At 36.6% G+C, this 17,476-nt stretch overlaps 1 protein-coding gene across 18 annotated transcripts in view; it reads right to left on the reverse strand.

The window, feature by feature from the left end:
- The window catches only part of ANKRD44 (ankyrin repeat domain 44), a 384,212-nt gene that overhangs the window by 78,733 nt on the left and 288,003 nt on the right, over nucleotides 1–17,476 (reverse strand). For 11 of the 18 annotated variants that reach the window (XM_056794155.1, XM_056794151.1, XM_056794150.1 and 8 more), the window contains exons 14-16: nucleotides 16,848–16,988; nucleotides 14,770–14,853; nucleotides 12,233–12,344 (exon numbers count right to left, since the gene is read on the reverse strand). In XM_056794155.1, coding sequence (XP_056650133.1) covers nucleotides 12,233–12,344; nucleotides 14,770–14,853; nucleotides 16,848–16,988 — 337 coding nt within the window. The remainder of the gene's footprint in view (nucleotides 1–12,232; nucleotides 12,345–14,769; nucleotides 14,854–16,847; nucleotides 16,989–17,476) is intronic. The other 7 variants (XM_007494559.3, XM_056794152.1, XM_007494558.3 and 4 more) reach the window with 1 other exon arrangement.

Consider the following 17,476-nt stretch of genomic DNA (forward strand, 5'->3'; position numbering starts at 1 on the left):
TAAAAGAACACATTTTCCCCTCCTCCTGTCTTTAACTTTTATTCAGGTCATTAAGGATTTCTAAGAAAAGCTGATAAATCTAGGGTTCAAGCATGTTTGAATTTTCTAGCAAAATGATGTTAGCATGAAAAGTTATACAATGTTCCATGTTTTACAAAGCAGAACCCATGGCATTAGTGTTAAATATCAAATACTGCCTGAGAGAAGATTCAAGATCTTTTAAGAAACTGTCTCTCTTGAAGGCATGAAGATGGAACCATTGCTCATGGTATGCTTGATTGATAAACCATAAGCAACCAATAAGTACATATTATATGCCTACTGTGTGCCAGGCACAATGATAACTCCTCATATTTATATAGCACTTTAATGTTTACAAAACCTTCATAATACATCTCATCTAAGCCTTCCAACAACCCTAGGAGATATTTTTTGAAGGTAATATTGCTACTATTTTACAAAGACACCAAGACACTCAAAGAATTCAAGTGACTTACTAGTCCAGGGTCTTGGAGCTAGTATTAGGAGTAAAATTCAGGTCTTTCAGCCCTCAAATATAGCACCTTGACAAGAATGCCATACTTCCTCTCTCCATAGAAACAATATTCAAGATCATAAAACAGGTTGCCAAGTTTATTAAAGCTGTCACATTGATATTTTGGCACAATGAAGCAATCTCCTAATTGTATTTTCAGGGTATCTGCAAGATGCCAAGAAAAAAGTCTCCTTTCACACAAAAAATGAACCAGCTGATGGTGAAGACAAAGAATGGGATTTAAAAAACAAATAGCAAAAGTAAGCAGGAACACATGACTAACACAGGATCATGGTGATAAAAATAATGCCTTACATTTAAAGCTTGCAAAGCACTCTACCTACATTATCTCTTTTGATAGCAGGATTCAATAACATGCTTCTGGGTCACTCACGTGAGGAAACTGGGCACCCATGGGGAAAACAAAGCAAGCTATTGCATTCCATGCACCTTATCAACATAGGGACTGACCCAACGTCAAGGCAACCACTAGAAAATCCCTGATGGAAGCATTACTCAGGTAACAAAGAATGAGGTCGTGCTTGTTTCTACTCTAGCTAAGTGAAACGTGTTAGTTGCACAAGCCCAAGAGATGTCAATGTTTTTTATGTAGGCACAGTGAATTATTTATAAAATCTCTGGTATGTATAATTATCCTCATTTCACAGATGGGAAACAGATGCATTCAAGTAAAGCAACTAGACCAGAGCTGGGAGAGTCTTATGACTCAGAGTTTATACAAATAAGAATTAGCTGTGCCCTTGACAAAAGCAGGATCCACCAGAGTTTTGGAAATGTCAGAACACCATCCCATTGGAATTTTTTAATTTTGGGTGATATTTAATAGTGAGAGGCACTCATGTATTGGGGGATCCCTATGCTGATAGAACCACAGATCCATAATACACTCATGTCATCTATGTAACTCCCATGCAGAAAATGGGTACAAATGCTCCCAGATGAACCCCACTGGACCAGGTGATCTGGTAAGAGAACAGCAGAAGACCCCTACAACTCAAGCAACAATCTAACAAAATTTATTGAGGGTGATCACAAAAAAGAGAGCAGAGATCATTCTATTTCTTATTTTTCTCTCTGTATCTCTATAGGCCATTCTCATTTATGAGTTACTCTTGGAAACTGTATTTTGGAGAAGGGTCTAGGCCAATCAATCTTTCCTGCTCTCCTGGCTCTGTTCCTGACTCTCTAGACTTTACCACTATGTTCCAACTGCCTTCTTACCCTAGAAGATTCCTTTGACCTTCTGGTTCCATGCAGATCTCCATTGTTGAGTTTCTTCCAGAATCTCTATTTTTTTTTTAAACCCTTACTTTCTGTCTTAGTAATGACTCCAAGACTGAAGGGCAAGGGGTAGGCAAATGGAGTTAAGTTACTTGCCCAGGATTACATAGCTAGGAAATGTCTGAGGCCGGTTTTGAACCTAGTTCTTCCTGACTCTAGGCCTGGCTCTTGATTCACTGAGTCACCTAGTTTCCCTCAGAATTTCTATTTTACGTAAGTTCCTAGACCAACTATCTCTTAATCCTCTCCCAGCACTAGTCCTGATTTTGTGGACTTTACTACCATGTTCCCATATGGGGATCTTTCTCCTTCCCCACTCCTCCAATTTGACAGCTTCCTATTATGTGTTATCTTTTCCCATTAGAATGTAAGTTCCTTGAGAGCAGGAACTATCTCTTTTTCCTAGTATTTTTATTCCTGCCCCTTAGCACAGTGCCTGGCCAGTAGTAAGTGCTTAGTAAATGCTTATTTATTTGCTTCATTTTGGGAGTAGGAATCTTTGATTGATGATAACCACATATATAATGGCTAAGCCAACCTAATCACATGGCACCTATAAAATCATGCAGGTTTAGGGTTGCAGCAAAAATGTCTTAAGTCTCCTATTTCCCATCTCTGAAACTCATCAGCTACTTGACTGGAATTAATCTTGCTGTATATGTCCATCAATATATCTTTTATATTTCAGAACAAGGCTTATCCTCTGATTGTCTTTCCCCAAAGTGAAATAAGATAATTTTATTTATGCTTTTTTGACACCAGAATAATTTTCCTATCAAATTCTCCCTTCTAATAAAATCCAAGCAAAAGCTTAACCATTTTCCTTTTAACCTACCTTATTTATTTCCTTTATTTGGATTTTGCTAGGTCATATTACTATATCTATCCCATCAAGAAATGACTAAGTTAGGAGCAGTTATGAGGCTTCAGTGGATAGAGAGCCAAGGCTGCAGATGGGAGGTCCTGGGTTCAAATTTGGTGTCAGACACTTTAGCTGTGTAGGCAAGTTGCTCTTCTGCTTTGGAACCAATAGTTAGTATTAATTCTAAGGCAGAAAGTGAGGGTTTATAAAAATGAATAAAATTTTAAAAGAAAGGACTAAGTTTATAAGATCATAGACTTGGATCTAGAAAGGCCTTCAATGATCATTAAGTTCAAATCTTTATTTAGATAAGCATAGTTGAAGTGGTAGAACATTTGACTAGAAGACAGAAGACTAAGGTTATTTTGCTTACCTGGCCATCACTAATGCAGTTACATAAAAGATTATGTGCTTGGTTGTCTTAGTACCTTAGATGGCTACTATAGACATCTGAAGTCTCATTATCATCAAAAGTTGGCAAATAAGGTTCCTTGGACTTAGTCTCAGTTTATTTGTTTTTTGGTGCAGGCTAGTGATTTCATGGATGTTGGGAGCTCCAAGTGAGGAAATCTTATCTACCAATGTAAAACAGCACTTAGGAGGCAAATTATAGTCTTAGAGAGTTGCCTTGGGCACTGAGAGGCAGTGAGGGAGACTTGCCCAGGGTCACACAGCCATTATCAGAGAGTTAGGAACCGAGGTCACTCTCTGTCCCATAAGCCACACTGCCTTTTCTTTAATCTTAATTAAAGATATATTCTTCAATCCATAATTTTCTACCCAAAACAGAACCAAATCTAAGAACTTGCTCAATTAAGGATTTGCCCTGCACTATAATATTTCATTATATATTTCAGAATATAATAATTGTAATATAATATTTCATTGTCATTCAGTTGTTTCATGTTTCTTGTTCTACTCTTTATGACCCCCTTTTGGGGGTTGTATTCTTGGCAAAGATACTGGAGTGGTTGCCATATCCTTCTCCAGCTCATTTTATAGATGAGGAAACTGAAGCAAATGGAATTAAGTGACTTGTCTAGGATCACACAACTAGTAAATGTATGAGGCTGGATTTGCACTCAGTCCTTCCTGACACCAGACAGGTACTCTATCCATTGTGCCATCTAGCTACCCCAGTAATATTACATTAAGTGATAAATAGATTGAAGTGGCAATTAGTGGTCTGTCAATATTATGGAAAAAAATACTAGAAGTCAAAATAACTTGGATAGGAAGGATAAATGGTGAGAAGAAGGAATTCACATTGAACAAGTATAAAGCATAACACTTCTGAGAGGAAACAATGGAATGAATGCCCAAGTGGTTGGTGTTATATAAGCCTGGTTCCAAATATCCACAGTTTTCACATTCTAGTTAAAACAAGTATGACTAGGATACATATGTGAGAAGAAAGAATTGGCCTAGGGCAAAATGGTGTGGGGGGGGGGTAGTTGATCTTTGAGAACTTTCAATCTCCATTCTTTGTCTGTAACATCTATAATGACCACTTCTTTAATGGATTTAGAGCTGGAAGGGATCTTTCAGATCTATCTCTAGTCCAACACTATGCTAGAAGAGGAAACTGAGTGCTACAAATGTCAAATGATTCTCCTAGGGATTTAAAGGTAGTACGTAGTATAGCTAAGATTCATCTAGCACCACCAATTCCACCACTGTGGTAGACTGGAAAAGAAGGAAAAGGCAACCCCAGTAGGTATCATGAAAAGCAAGTCTTTAAGAGGCAGATGGGGATATAGTGCAAAAAGCCATGAAAACTGGCAGGGGTGGGAGGGTCAGAGGACCTTGGATTGATCCCACCTGTGTCACTTACTACCTGTTACCTTGAACAAGTCATTTCTCTCTTTAGGAGACTCAGTTTTCTCATTCATAAAAAGGAGGGTTTAAACAAGGTGATCTCTAAACCTTATGATGCCCTGTTTATATAGTCAGCATGGAAATCCCATCCAGCTCCTTCCCTGGGAGAACTCTTGCCCCAACAACAACACATTTGCCCTCCCCTTTTCTACACATGTCTGTAAGGCATGTGCCATTTTTTGTGCCATCTTCCCTTTGGTTGGTTGATGTTTTCTTCCTACAAAACTTTTATCCACTGCTAATGCTCCTATGCCCTAGATGCTCATTTTAACCAGATTTTACTTCTATAAAAATATTAAGGCTGACAGAAAGAAAGATACCATGTGAGTTACCTTGGGCATGGTATCCTATTATGGATGCCCCTGAGTCAATGAAATGTTATTTATACAAAGGATGATTTTCAATCTCCCTTGACAACTGAAAGGAAATAAATGGGTTTAGGATGCAGCATTGGGAAGATTTGGATGAAAGAAATATTTCCAGGACTTGGTATTAGACTGGATCAGATCTACTATGTTAACTAGCCTATGTTAAGTATGCCATTCTTTTTGCTTTCCTGGAGAGAATAAATCTTATCCCAGGCTTCCATAGAACCGTGGACTGCCTGCTTCCTTTAAGTGAAAAAGATGGCTCTAAATTTGTCTTTTTCCATCAAATGTGATTTTTCAGCCAAATGATGTTCCCCGGCCACCCTCAATCATATTATTGTCACACTAATTCACTTTTGCCTCAGCTGAAGGTGGAATTTATTTTCCTAAAGCAGATTTTTTTTTTGGTCATAGTGGTAGGGAGAGTGAGAAGAGAAAGAAGCAGAGAAGGAGAACAAAGAAGATAATAGATGTGAATAAAAAGAATCATTAATTTTCATAAAGCAATGAAAAATTTCACTGCCTGCAATAAGGCTTTTTTTTTTTTAACCCATTCTCAATCTACATGAAGCAGACCTTGCCAATCCCAAGTATTTAAATGGCCTTTTGGACACCATTTTAATGTGAAATTATAGTTTAAATTTCACAGTCTGAGCATCAATTAAGATTTTATGATAATAGGCAAGTTCAATGAAAAAATATAGCTTTTAAGAAAATTCATAATAATTCAATGATGCTAATCTTAGTGGGATTCTGAAACTGTACCTGTCTAATGACTACAATGACTACTTCTGGCTAATGAATATTAAAAGAATCAGTACAAATTTAAATAAGCATGTATGGAAAGCTGTTATTATTTCAAGCAAAATGAAAGCAGATGGGAGAGACTGACACACATTTATTCAGCTATGTGTCTGCCTTACATTTAATCTTTTATGAATGGCTGGTCACAGATGGTGACGGAATTCAGGAATGTGGTTTAGCTGCAGCAACCACTTCATCCCTTTTTGCTCTAATGTATTATGTCACTTACTATTTTGCAGCCCTTCCCATTTGGCAAGCAATTCAAAATGTCACTGGGAGAGAAAGGAGCCATAAAGAAAAAAAACAATACTTTCCTCCCCCATTTCAAAAATAAGGCTCCTCTTCATCAAACTACGTCAAAGGCTCTTCCTTTTTCATTAATAATCTATCAATTACTCTATAACCCTCACTAAATCCAATCCATTTCAGATTTGGCACTTCTCTCTCTCATTCCCACAAATGACAGGATGATGAAATGAAGACAAACTCAGAGGAGATAAATGGATTACAATGACTTCTGGCAGTGATTCTTTCATCTCACCACCAGACACAGAATTAGATATGGATTATATGAAGGCAAACAAGAAAAGGAATTGACACAAGTAACCTTTTCTACAAAAACTTGAAATGAACCCAGTTCCATAAAATTCTGACATTGTACTTGCATCCAACTCTGGAATTCCATTTCTAGATCTTTTGCCTTTTTTTTTTAAGTTTAGTTTAGTTTAGATCAGGCGGGTAATATCTCTGATGGCTCAACCCTCCACTTTCAGTCTCTCCTGAACATGGGTCCCTTCCAATCCCAAATGTAGAAGGAAAATGACCCAAGCTCATAGCACATGCCTTGTTGAGTCAATGAGGAATCTCTTCCTTCATATACAAAGTTTGCAAATACTTTCTCTGAGATGACTTGCCAAAGTTAAAATTACTTGTGATATTTTCCCTCATTTAACTATGTTCTCAAATATGAATAATGGAAATTTTTGCTTCTATATTTTTTAAAAGACAGTTTTTATGTATCATACTTTATTTTCATCAAGTACCATTTTAGGGATCAGGATAACACACTTTCTCTCTTTAATTTGCTCATGCAAATACAAAGTTATACAATTCCCATTTGAGGAATCTATCTCTGAAATGTTACCACATACACAGGATTAGTAGGAAAAAAAACATAATGAACAATATTTCATAAACATTTAGAGAAATTATAAATAAGTAAACTTGAATTTAAAAAGTTTTTAGGGATTAAAAATTCTCTATTGCAGCATTCAAGCCAAGGAATTTCCATTGAATTATCCTTTCTAGAAACAGGGAAAATATCATTCCATAGCAAATAAATTTAATAAAAATCAATAGTGCAAAGCAACATTATATTTTTGCCTTTCAATTTAAGACATTGAAGTTGTGCAAGAAAATACTATTTTTATGCCCACTTGATTATGCTGTCACAGTTATTTGGAATTATTTAATAGCTTACTAAGAACAAAGTCATCTAGATGTTGTCCTTTTTTAAATTTATTGAACTACACCTTTCCCTAGAGGTCAAATTACATTCTAGATTGTTGATAATCTGAGCAGGGACGTTAAGTCTTAGGTGGCACTTTCTTGATTAGTGTTCAACAAATGTCATTGGGAATAATATTGCCAGGACTATTTATAGGTCTCTTGCTTAGCATTTTTCTAGTCCCACACATATTTTAATAATTGTTAATATAGCTAGGTTTGAAAAAAAATGTCACCTTCTGCACCTGACGACATAGATAGAAAATGTCCATCATATCATACAGCTTTGAGCACACTCTGGCCTATGATATACTTAGGTTACCTGAATACAAATAAACATATATCCCAGGATCCAAAAATATACCATATAAGGGAGTTTTGAGTTTTGCCATTATGCTGTGATCCATACCCAGAAAATCCTTACAAACTCAAGGTTAACTTATATTTTATGTGGTTTAGCACATGATAACAATGAATACTTGGAAATGTTAAAATAAAGTTTTAAAATATACGAATTTTCAAATCTTTATTACACTGTAACTTCACTATAATACAATTTAAAGAGAAAAAAATCATAAACATATAAAAGTAGATAATTAGAAGAATATTTAGAAAGAAGACATGAGATCATAGACATATAGCTGCAAGACTTCTCAGTGGTCACCTTGTTTAATCTCTTCATTTTACAGTTGAGGAAATTAAGGTTCAGAGATACAATTCAATTCAATTCAATTCAATTTGATAAATATTTATCAGGTACCTACCAGCTAGGGCAGCTAGATGGCACAATGGATAGAGCAAAGGATCGGAGTAAGGAAGACTTATCTCCCCGAGTTCAAATTTGTCCTCAGACACTTACTAGCTCTATGACCCTGAGCAAGTCACTCGACCTGAATGGCCTCAGTTTCCTCATCTGTAAAATGAACTGTAGAAGGAAATGGCAAACCACTCCAATATCTCTGCCAAGAAAACCCCAAATGAGGCAACATAGTCAGAAAACACAAATAAGTACCTACCATGTGCCTGGTACAAAGTTAAGACAGGAGAGAAATAATTTGAAAATCAAAGACACTACTTGTCCTTGAGGAGCTTTCAGTCTAGTGGGGTAAGACAACCCACAAAAGGAAACCAAAGGGGTGAGGGCTGGGGGGAGAAGGGACCCACTGTATTATGCTTAAGCATTCTAATTTAATATTCTAATTTATACTATATTTAACTGCATATTTGTTTGATCACCACTTAATAGACTGATGTCTGAGGTCACATTTGAACTCAGGACCTTCCATCTCTAGGCCTGATTCTCAATCCACTGAGCCACCCAGCTGCCCCCTTAAATTTTTACTTTAAAAAATCCACCATAATTTGATGATATTATTTTTTGTGAGATTCTCAAATTCTGCCTATGAGGATTACTATGCCATGTTGGATTCTTGTAAATAATGATGCATTATTTCCTTTCTGTATGCCTTTAATAATAAATTCTAGGATCTTGCCAGGAATCAAGGTCAAGTTCATTGCTATTGTCAAACATTAGAAGGATTATACTTATTTTTCTTGGCCCCAGGAACAGATTAGGCAACAACAGGTCTAACAAGAAGAATATACATGGAGACAGATTAGGCTCAATATAAAGAACTTATCTAATGACTAGAACTATCCAAAAGTGAGACAGGCTACCTAAATAAGCTAGTGAATTCCTGGTTGTTAGAGATGCTCAAGCAGACACTGGATTCATATGAATAGAGGCAAAGAAGTAGATAATGGCAGAAAGAATCCAGTTGATGTGAGATGAGGAGGAAATCTCAGATAGTGATATCAATTAACTGATTCTAAGACAAATACATAGACGTGAGCCCAGAATTAGATGTCAATAGGGATGTGAAAAGTCACATCAGTTAGTGGGAATCATGCTCACAAAGGAGTTTAGGGAATATTTCATCTCCCAATAAATTCTGCCTTTGAACCAGATAAAATGAGTAAAAACTCCCCACTCTGCCCCATACCCCTTCATTCTTTGTTCTAAATAGCAGAGTACGCCATTTCCCCCCAAAATGCCCATGGTTCAAGCACTTCTGTAGAGAACTAATTCTTTTTAAATTGGTAGTGTGGAATAAGATCAAAGGATTTCTTTACTCATTTTTTCTGGGTCTTATAATTGTCATAAATAACCATCTCTTTCTAACATACAAGACAGAGTTGTCAAGTGTTGATCTAATCAGAAGCACAATTTCATCATCAGGCAGGACTCTTTGTGAAACCCTCATGTTAACAGAAAGCTTTTTCAGCAGATAACTGAAATGTCATATAAATGCCTCTGCTTAAGAATGAAAGCAATAATGTAGTACTTAGGTATTAAAACAGGTATTATTGTTCAATTATTCAAAAAATTACTAAGCTCTGGGATTCAAAGGCATTGTCTGAACTAATGGCTATTAAAAAAAACTACTCTCAAATGTCACACATTATTAAGGTTGTGGTATTTAACAATGTGATTATGCTATTGATAATACAATGATGATACATTTAGTCAAAACTGATTTTCAAACAGAAAAACCATTACTTTGGCAGTACACTTTGGAAAATACATTTACCCCTTAACATACAACAGAATATAGTTGCTTGGGCTGCTTTTCTTAAAATTAGTAACAAATTATCAGGTGATTCCCCTACCCTACACATGGTGTCACACCAAATAATTTATTCACTTTGTTGTTCAGTCATATATATCACAGTTGTGTCCAACTCTTCATGACCCCATTTGTAGTTTATTTATCAAAGATACTGGGATGATTCACCATTTCCTTCTTTAGATCATTTAAAGATGAGGAAACTGAGGCAAACAAGATTAAGTGACTTGCCCAGGGTCATATAACTAGTAACTGTTTGAGGCCACATTTGAACTCAGGAAGATGAGTCTTCCTTACGCTAGGACTGTCATTTTATCCACATATCATGCCACTGCCACCATACCAAATAATAAACCATTTTTATGATGGAAATTTGGGAGACAGGAGTCACACCTGATTCTTGACCATGGAGTCAAACTTCAGGGAGTGTGCTTTGATCTTTGAAATATCATATTCCATCTAGAAATAAACCTCATAATAATGGGCCACCGATGAAATTTTTCAAAAGAGCTCTGATATTTTCCCCCTTTCCATAAAATTATAGTGGAACTAAATAAGGAAATAAACATTAGACAAAAGAGTCATTTCCAAATTCAGGGCAGATATGCACTGACATCCATAGAGTATACAGTAAAGAAGACCTGGGATTCTTCATACATGGTCAGTGAACAAAATGACTAAATGGAATATGAACAATCAAATTTCTTAGCCCACGGGTATGACTTTTAAGAGGAAAGGTTTATCAAATTAGTCATTGTCCTCACAAATAGCCCTTTGATATTCACTATAAGATGTTTTAGTAAGAATGGAATTAAATACCATTTAAACTGAACTATAGAGCTTCAAGGATCAGCAAAAGGGGGAAAAAAGCTATTAATTGTCCTAGGAAATAGAAAAAAAGGTTTAAGGTTTGTTTGATTGTTATAGTTTAAATATTAAAGAAAGAAGGCAGCTATATTCTGTATCAAGTCCTCAAAAAGTTCATGAAGCTGAATAAATTAAGCTATTTTCTCATTTAAAGCTTCTGAAAAATACTACTAAAGGAAAAACATACCTTGGTAAAGCAATAAGATGAATCCCAAAATGCCTATTGAGAAATGTCACCATGATCCTGGCCCATATTAAGGGTCTAATTAATCCTTGTGGACATATTGACAGCATCCTTCAGGCAGAAGGCAGTGGGTTTGGGTTACTGAGTGTTTCTAAATACAGTTAGTATCAAGAATGAGATTTAAAAGGGATGATCACCTGCAGAGTACTTTGGAACAAAAGGAACCCAAGCAGCTCCTTACTAACTTTAAATCAGAGAACTGAGATTCCCATAAGCCTGTTGTTTTTTCTCTATTCTTATGGGAGGTCCTAGGTTCAAAAATGACCTCAGACACTTTCTAACTGTGAACCTGGGCAAGTCACTTCAACCCCATTGTTTAGCCCTTCTGCTCTTCTGCCTTGGAACCAATACATGGTATTGATTCTAAGATGGAGAACTTGTATGAGGAATATGTGGGCATGCTAGGAAATATTTGCATGGAATAATGAAGAGTAAATGTACAGAACCAAGAGAATGCTGTGCACAGTAACTACAATGTTATTTGAAGAGTAACTGTGAAAAACTAAATTTTCCTGAGTAATATGAATATTCAAATCAATTACAAAGGACTTAAAAAGGAAGATGCTAAGAAAGAACTTATATGGAAGTATATATTATATAGTTCATATGTATATTTGTGTCAAATATTGGACTTCTCTAAGGTGGGAATGGGATGGAGGGAGACAGTATGGGATTCAAAATGTAACAATAAAATAAATAGTTAAAATGAATAAACAAATGAATAATGAATTAATTATATTAAATAAGTAAATGAATTTAAAATTTTAATTTAAGTTAATTAATTAAATTAAACTTAATAAATTAATTTAAAATTTAAAAAATAAGTTTGTCAGTAATAAGGCAAGAGCTAAACTCAAATTGGCTATGAATCTAGTGAAAGAATATATTAGGACAGTGAAGACTTGAAGATGTTTATAGGCAGAAGAAATAGTTCAATGGCAGAACTATGGCAGTATGGCAGTATGGCAGAAATACAAGCAAAAGAGGAAGAGAATTGGCTAAACAAAGACCTGGAGGAAATGAGAGGGGAAGAAATGGAGGAAACTGGAAAGAAGAGTGAACATTTCTGCTTTTGAGATAGAAAGAAAATCATAGGAGGAAAAGGAATTGGAAGACATCTCCTTTGGGTGGCTTATACCTTAGGGAAGCTTTTCTGGTGATCACTTGAATAAATATATATATTTTTTCTGAGCAATCATTAGTGTTTCTGCATTTTCAAGGAAGCAAAAAGATACTCACCAACTCCAGACATTGCCGGTGACCATAGGCTGCAGCATAATGCACAGTGTTGTAACCTTCTTTGTCCCGAATTGATGGGTTTGCATCATTCTGAAGTAGAAATTCCAGACACCTGAAAACAGACAGCAAGACATCCTTCAGTTTGTTTTTGTTTGTAAAGAAATTATTAAAGAATACTCATTAACAATCTCTAGTCACCAAAGTCATAAGAAATGATATCCCTACCTCCACCTCCTCATAACAAATTCTCAATCATATTCAGTATGTTTCCAAGTATCTTTAAAATTAAAATCCTTATTGGCTTTTTTATGTTTCAGAGTGATGAAGAACTCTTCATGCATCATTTTCTCCCTTTAATAGTTTATCAATTCAATTTGCTCTTGTCTTTTTAAATTTTATGACATACTTCAGTAATAAATAGTTACCATGATGGGAAATTAGAGTTCTGTCTCTCTTAGTGTAAATAATCTCTCTCTTTCCTCAAAACCATGGGATAGTAATTTGGAGAAACTCATGTCCCAAAGCACAAGTAATAAAAGAAGTGGTCCAGCTATTTCAATAGCCATACTTCTCCTCCAAATGGTTTTGTTTTTGTTTTAAATATTACTTCCTAAGTAAACTTATAAATGACAGTTAAAAGATTATAAGAAATGATGAGTAGGTTGATTTTAAAAAACATGAAAGAACTTATATGAAATAATGAAGAGGAAATGAGCAGAACCAAGAGAATGCTTTATACAGTAAGAGCAATATTGCTATTGTAGACAGATTATATTTTATTTTACTTTTCCCCCAATTACATGTAAAAACAGTTTCCAACATTTTTCAAAGAATATTGAGCCTCAAATTCTCTCCTCTCCCTCTTTGCCACCCATCATATAGATTTTACATGTACAACTGTGTAAAATATTTTCCCATATTAATCCTTTTGTGGAAGGAAACTCAAATAGACAAAAAATGAAGAAAGTGGAAAAATTGCTTTTTTCTAGATTCAGACTCAGTTCTTTTTCTCTGGAAGTAGGTGAGTCAAAGGGTATGTACTGTTTTATAGACTTTGGGGCATAGGTCAGAATTGCTCTCCTCAATGATTGAATCAGTTCACAATTCCCCCAACTATGCATTTGTGTCCCAGCTTTCCCATATCCCCTCCAAGAACTCTGATAGTTTAGCCTAGACAATATACTGACAGCTTAGAAGAGAATGAACATTCCTAAAGAACAATGAAGAGTTATCACTTTAAGCACAAAACATGAAGAAATGGGTTGAATTGCACCTTTAGAGATTCGGTTAGATTAAAAAAAACTTCTAGACAGATTTGTAAACATGGGAATAGGTTATAGAAAGAGGAGACTGAACTGCTTTCCCTAGAAAGCCTGAATTAGGACAACTGCCCATCTGTCTGAAATGATATAATCTCATCTCCAAACAGAGTGACTTCACTGAATGACCTTTATAGAATGTGTTCAGTTCTGCAATTACATTATTGTCGTCAAAGAAATTATAATGGATTTTTTTCCCTTGTGAGGCCAAATTATTCTTTTTTTACTCCAGAATCAAATTTTTAAAAATTCATGGTGTTATTCCTTCCCATAGAGTATTCACATGATCAGTCAACATACGATGTCCATAGCTTCTGTGAAAATTTTTATCATTATTTGCATAAATGTTGTCACAAGGAAAAATTAATAAACCATAAAAAGACAAATGAAACTTGCCTCAATTTATAGTAAAAATGACAAAAAAAAATTGGTGGTTAAATTACTTAGGAAGATCAAATACATGTTGTATATCTTACAAAGAGCTAGGTTCAATTTATTAGCAATAAATTCCCTTAAGGGGGAATTCTCTTATTTCATTTGAGGTAGAACCAATTACCATATTTTATATAATAATAACTTTGAATAATGTGAATTCGAATACATGCCATCACTTCAAAGGATTCATTATTCACACGAATTGTGATCTGCATGTACTATGTCTATTAACACATTAAAATACACATAGGAATCTTACTATAACACTATCTTTGGAAATATGAGACCTCAGAAGGAGGTAATATAGATATGTTTGGAGCCAAGCTGACATGGACAGGATTGAAAATGGATCCACTTTATTATCAAAATTTGGTTCTGTAGTCAATAGTTTGATAAGATTCCTGGGTGTAGATCAGGGGCTCTAAACCTGGGGACCAGTGGACTGTGAATGGATTTTAGTGGGGTTGGAGAACTTGGATGGGGGAGGAGGATTACATTTTTATTTTTACTAATTGAAATTTTGTGATGATGGTGATTATGATGATGATACACACCAAGATCCAGGTCAAAAATAATTTAAAGATACAGTTAAGAATAAATGGTTTTATACCAAATCAAGGACCCTAAATTATCTCCACGTTCTACAGTTCAAGCAGTGAGTTAGCTAGACGAGCAAAATCAGGGTAGGAAAGGATCATACCTAGATTTCATAGGTCTCATATACCACCCAGCCCCACAGAAGGATCAGAACCAGGCCCTGGCAATGACATTGAGAATACTTACGAGGCAGCTTCCTTTTCCTTAAGCTCGCTGGCTCTTTCAAGTTCTTCTGCATTTTCATGAGTGTTCCCCAAAATATTCCTTCTTCTTAGCACAAGGGATAGAAAAATGTAATTCATTTTCAAGATGGCAAAGTAGTTAGTGGTTCAGGGTATGGTTTATCCCTCCCTTCCCTGAATCCCTGGGAAGCAAGCAAATAAATAATCACTGAACTCTCCTGATTCATGGAAAGGTCTGCTTCTCAGTGGAGAGATGTCACAAGTGCCCCCTCTCCAAAGGATTCTCACTGGGAATAATACAACTTTATTTTTTTTAACATTTTTTTAAACCCTCACCTTCAATCTTGGAATCAATACTGTGTATGGTTCCAAGGCAGAAGAGCAGTAAGGGTTAGGCAATGGGGGTTAAGTGACTTGCCCAGGGTCACACAGCTAGGAGGTGTCTGAGGCCACATTTGAACCTAGGACCTCCCATCCCTGGGCTTGGTTCTCAATCCACTGAGCTACCCAGCTGCCCCCAATAATACAACTTTAAAAGCATTTCAAGGGCTGTGACTTAGCCCTTAGCTGTGACAGCCATTGGTCATGCCCTCCCCAATCCAGTCTAAGCTCTTGGGCACTCTGATGGGTGGTAAGTATATAAACAACTTTGATTTTCTGTGACTCTCATGATATCTCTTTTCTGCCTCTTTCTGACCCCTTAAACCCATCCAATGTCTTGTTCATCAGGAGACAGTACCCAAACCATATTCTTCAGCTAGAACCTGAAAGGCTCCTAACAATCTCATTATCCAGGATTTCTGTGCTGGCTTGTAATTGTTGTGACACTGTCTCCTTGCAGTTTGTCACACAAGATGCTCTATTCCCTGACTGTGTATTTTTACTGGCTGTCATCTATGCTAGGAATTAATTTCCTTCCTACCTTTGTCTCCTGGTTCCTTCAAAACTGAGCTAAAATCCCACCTTTGGCAAAGTCTTTCTTGGTCCGACTCCTCTTCCTTGCCTTCTCCTATCCCATCTCTCTTTGATACATGTCTGCTCTCTGACATTACATATACATATATCTTGTATGAACATAGTTTTTTGCAAATTGTCTCCCTTGCTAGAATGTGAGCTCTTGAAAGCAGGGACTATTTCTGTCTTTCTTTGTGTGCAAATGCCTGTTACATATTAAGCCCTTGATGCTTAGGGATTGTTGTTTCTTCCAAAGGGCTGAACAAAGACTGACATACAAAGGACTGTCTTTTTGAATAGCAGCAGACAGTGGCATGCTCCTACATGGTAGCATTGCATGGATATACTCCCCAGGAAGGGATGGTGATGATAGCAAGAACCCTGAATCCATCCCCACCTCATAGGAACAAGAGAAGACCAGAATGCTACATGATAAATAGTTTGCCAAATAGGGGAGCTAGATAGTATTTCCCAAAGCAAGCCATTGGTTCTGAAGACCTTTAAAATTATATCACTGGCTGTTCATCCTTTTCATTCACCATTTGTTTCCTGCATTGAGCTACCATATGTCTAAATTTCCATTTCTAGCCCTGACAATGTCTATCTCTAGCAATCAATTCCTCTCTAGCCTTCCATCAAGCTCTTGAAATGGCATTCACGCCCAAGGTTAACATCAATAACACCTTGTTCCTCACATACAGATAGCCTTGTTTGAAGGCAGCTAAGATAACAGACAGATAAGTATTTCTGATGGGTGGTAAGTATATAAACAAATATAAATTCAGTGGCAATGAAACCTTTAGAAGGGGGTAATGACAAAACTCAAAGTGTATGCCAAAACAGATTACACTAGGTTTTAATGAATGGAAACCCCAAATCTGGCTGTCCTACTTGGCATTTCAAAGCAAAGAATGAGAAAGAGAGGGGACTGCACCCTGACATAGGATAGTCAAATAGAAGACAGTGGAATGTCTGGGCACCAAAGGGAAATGAGGGCCCAAGGGAAAACAATTCAAACTACTGTTTGAATGAGAAAAGAGAGCCCTTCCTTCATTAGGACACAGAGAGAAAGAACCTGGGCAAACCCTTCCTCCATCCCCAAGAGGGAATAGGGATGAGCTTTTTTACTTTCTATCCATGTCTGAAGCTGCAGCATAGTGTAAAGGCGTTCGTCCCCAGTCATCCATCTCATTAATGTTGGCCCCAGTGTTCACTAATGTCTCAATACAGTGGAAATGACAATTCGCAGCTGCATAATGCAAAGGTGTCCTGCAAAATACAAAATGTGTTACTTCAGAAATGAATCCTGAGAAAGGCACCACAGATTTGCACACCGGACAGCAGCCTTCCCAGAGTGGAGGGTCTACTAATGGATGTGCCCTGCTTTCATAGGAGATAGCTAGATGGCTCAGTGGATAGTGCATTGGGTCTGGAGTCGGGAAGACACGGCTTCTGATCTGACCTCAGACACCGACTAGTTGTGAGACTCTGGGCAAGTTAACCAACCTTTGTTTGCCTTAATTACCTGGGGAACAAAATAGCAAACCACTCCAGTATCTTTGCCAGGAAAACTCCATATGGCGGCCATAAAGAGTCAAACACAACCAAAATGACTGAAGAACAACCACAGCACTGCTTCTGTAGAATTGGTGGGAAGGGGGCTCTATTTCATTCTGCTGCTCAGCAAGTGAGTGACTAGTTTCAGGGTGGGATGGAGGAAAGGCACTGAGCTTCACACTCAGGGGACCTGGGCTTTT

The sequence above is a fragment of the Monodelphis domestica genome, chromosome 4, assembly GCF_027887165.1.
Source record: "Monodelphis domestica isolate mMonDom1 chromosome 4, mMonDom1.pri, whole genome shotgun sequence".
NCBI lineage: Eukaryota > Metazoa > Chordata > Mammalia > Didelphimorphia > Didelphidae > Monodelphis > Monodelphis domestica.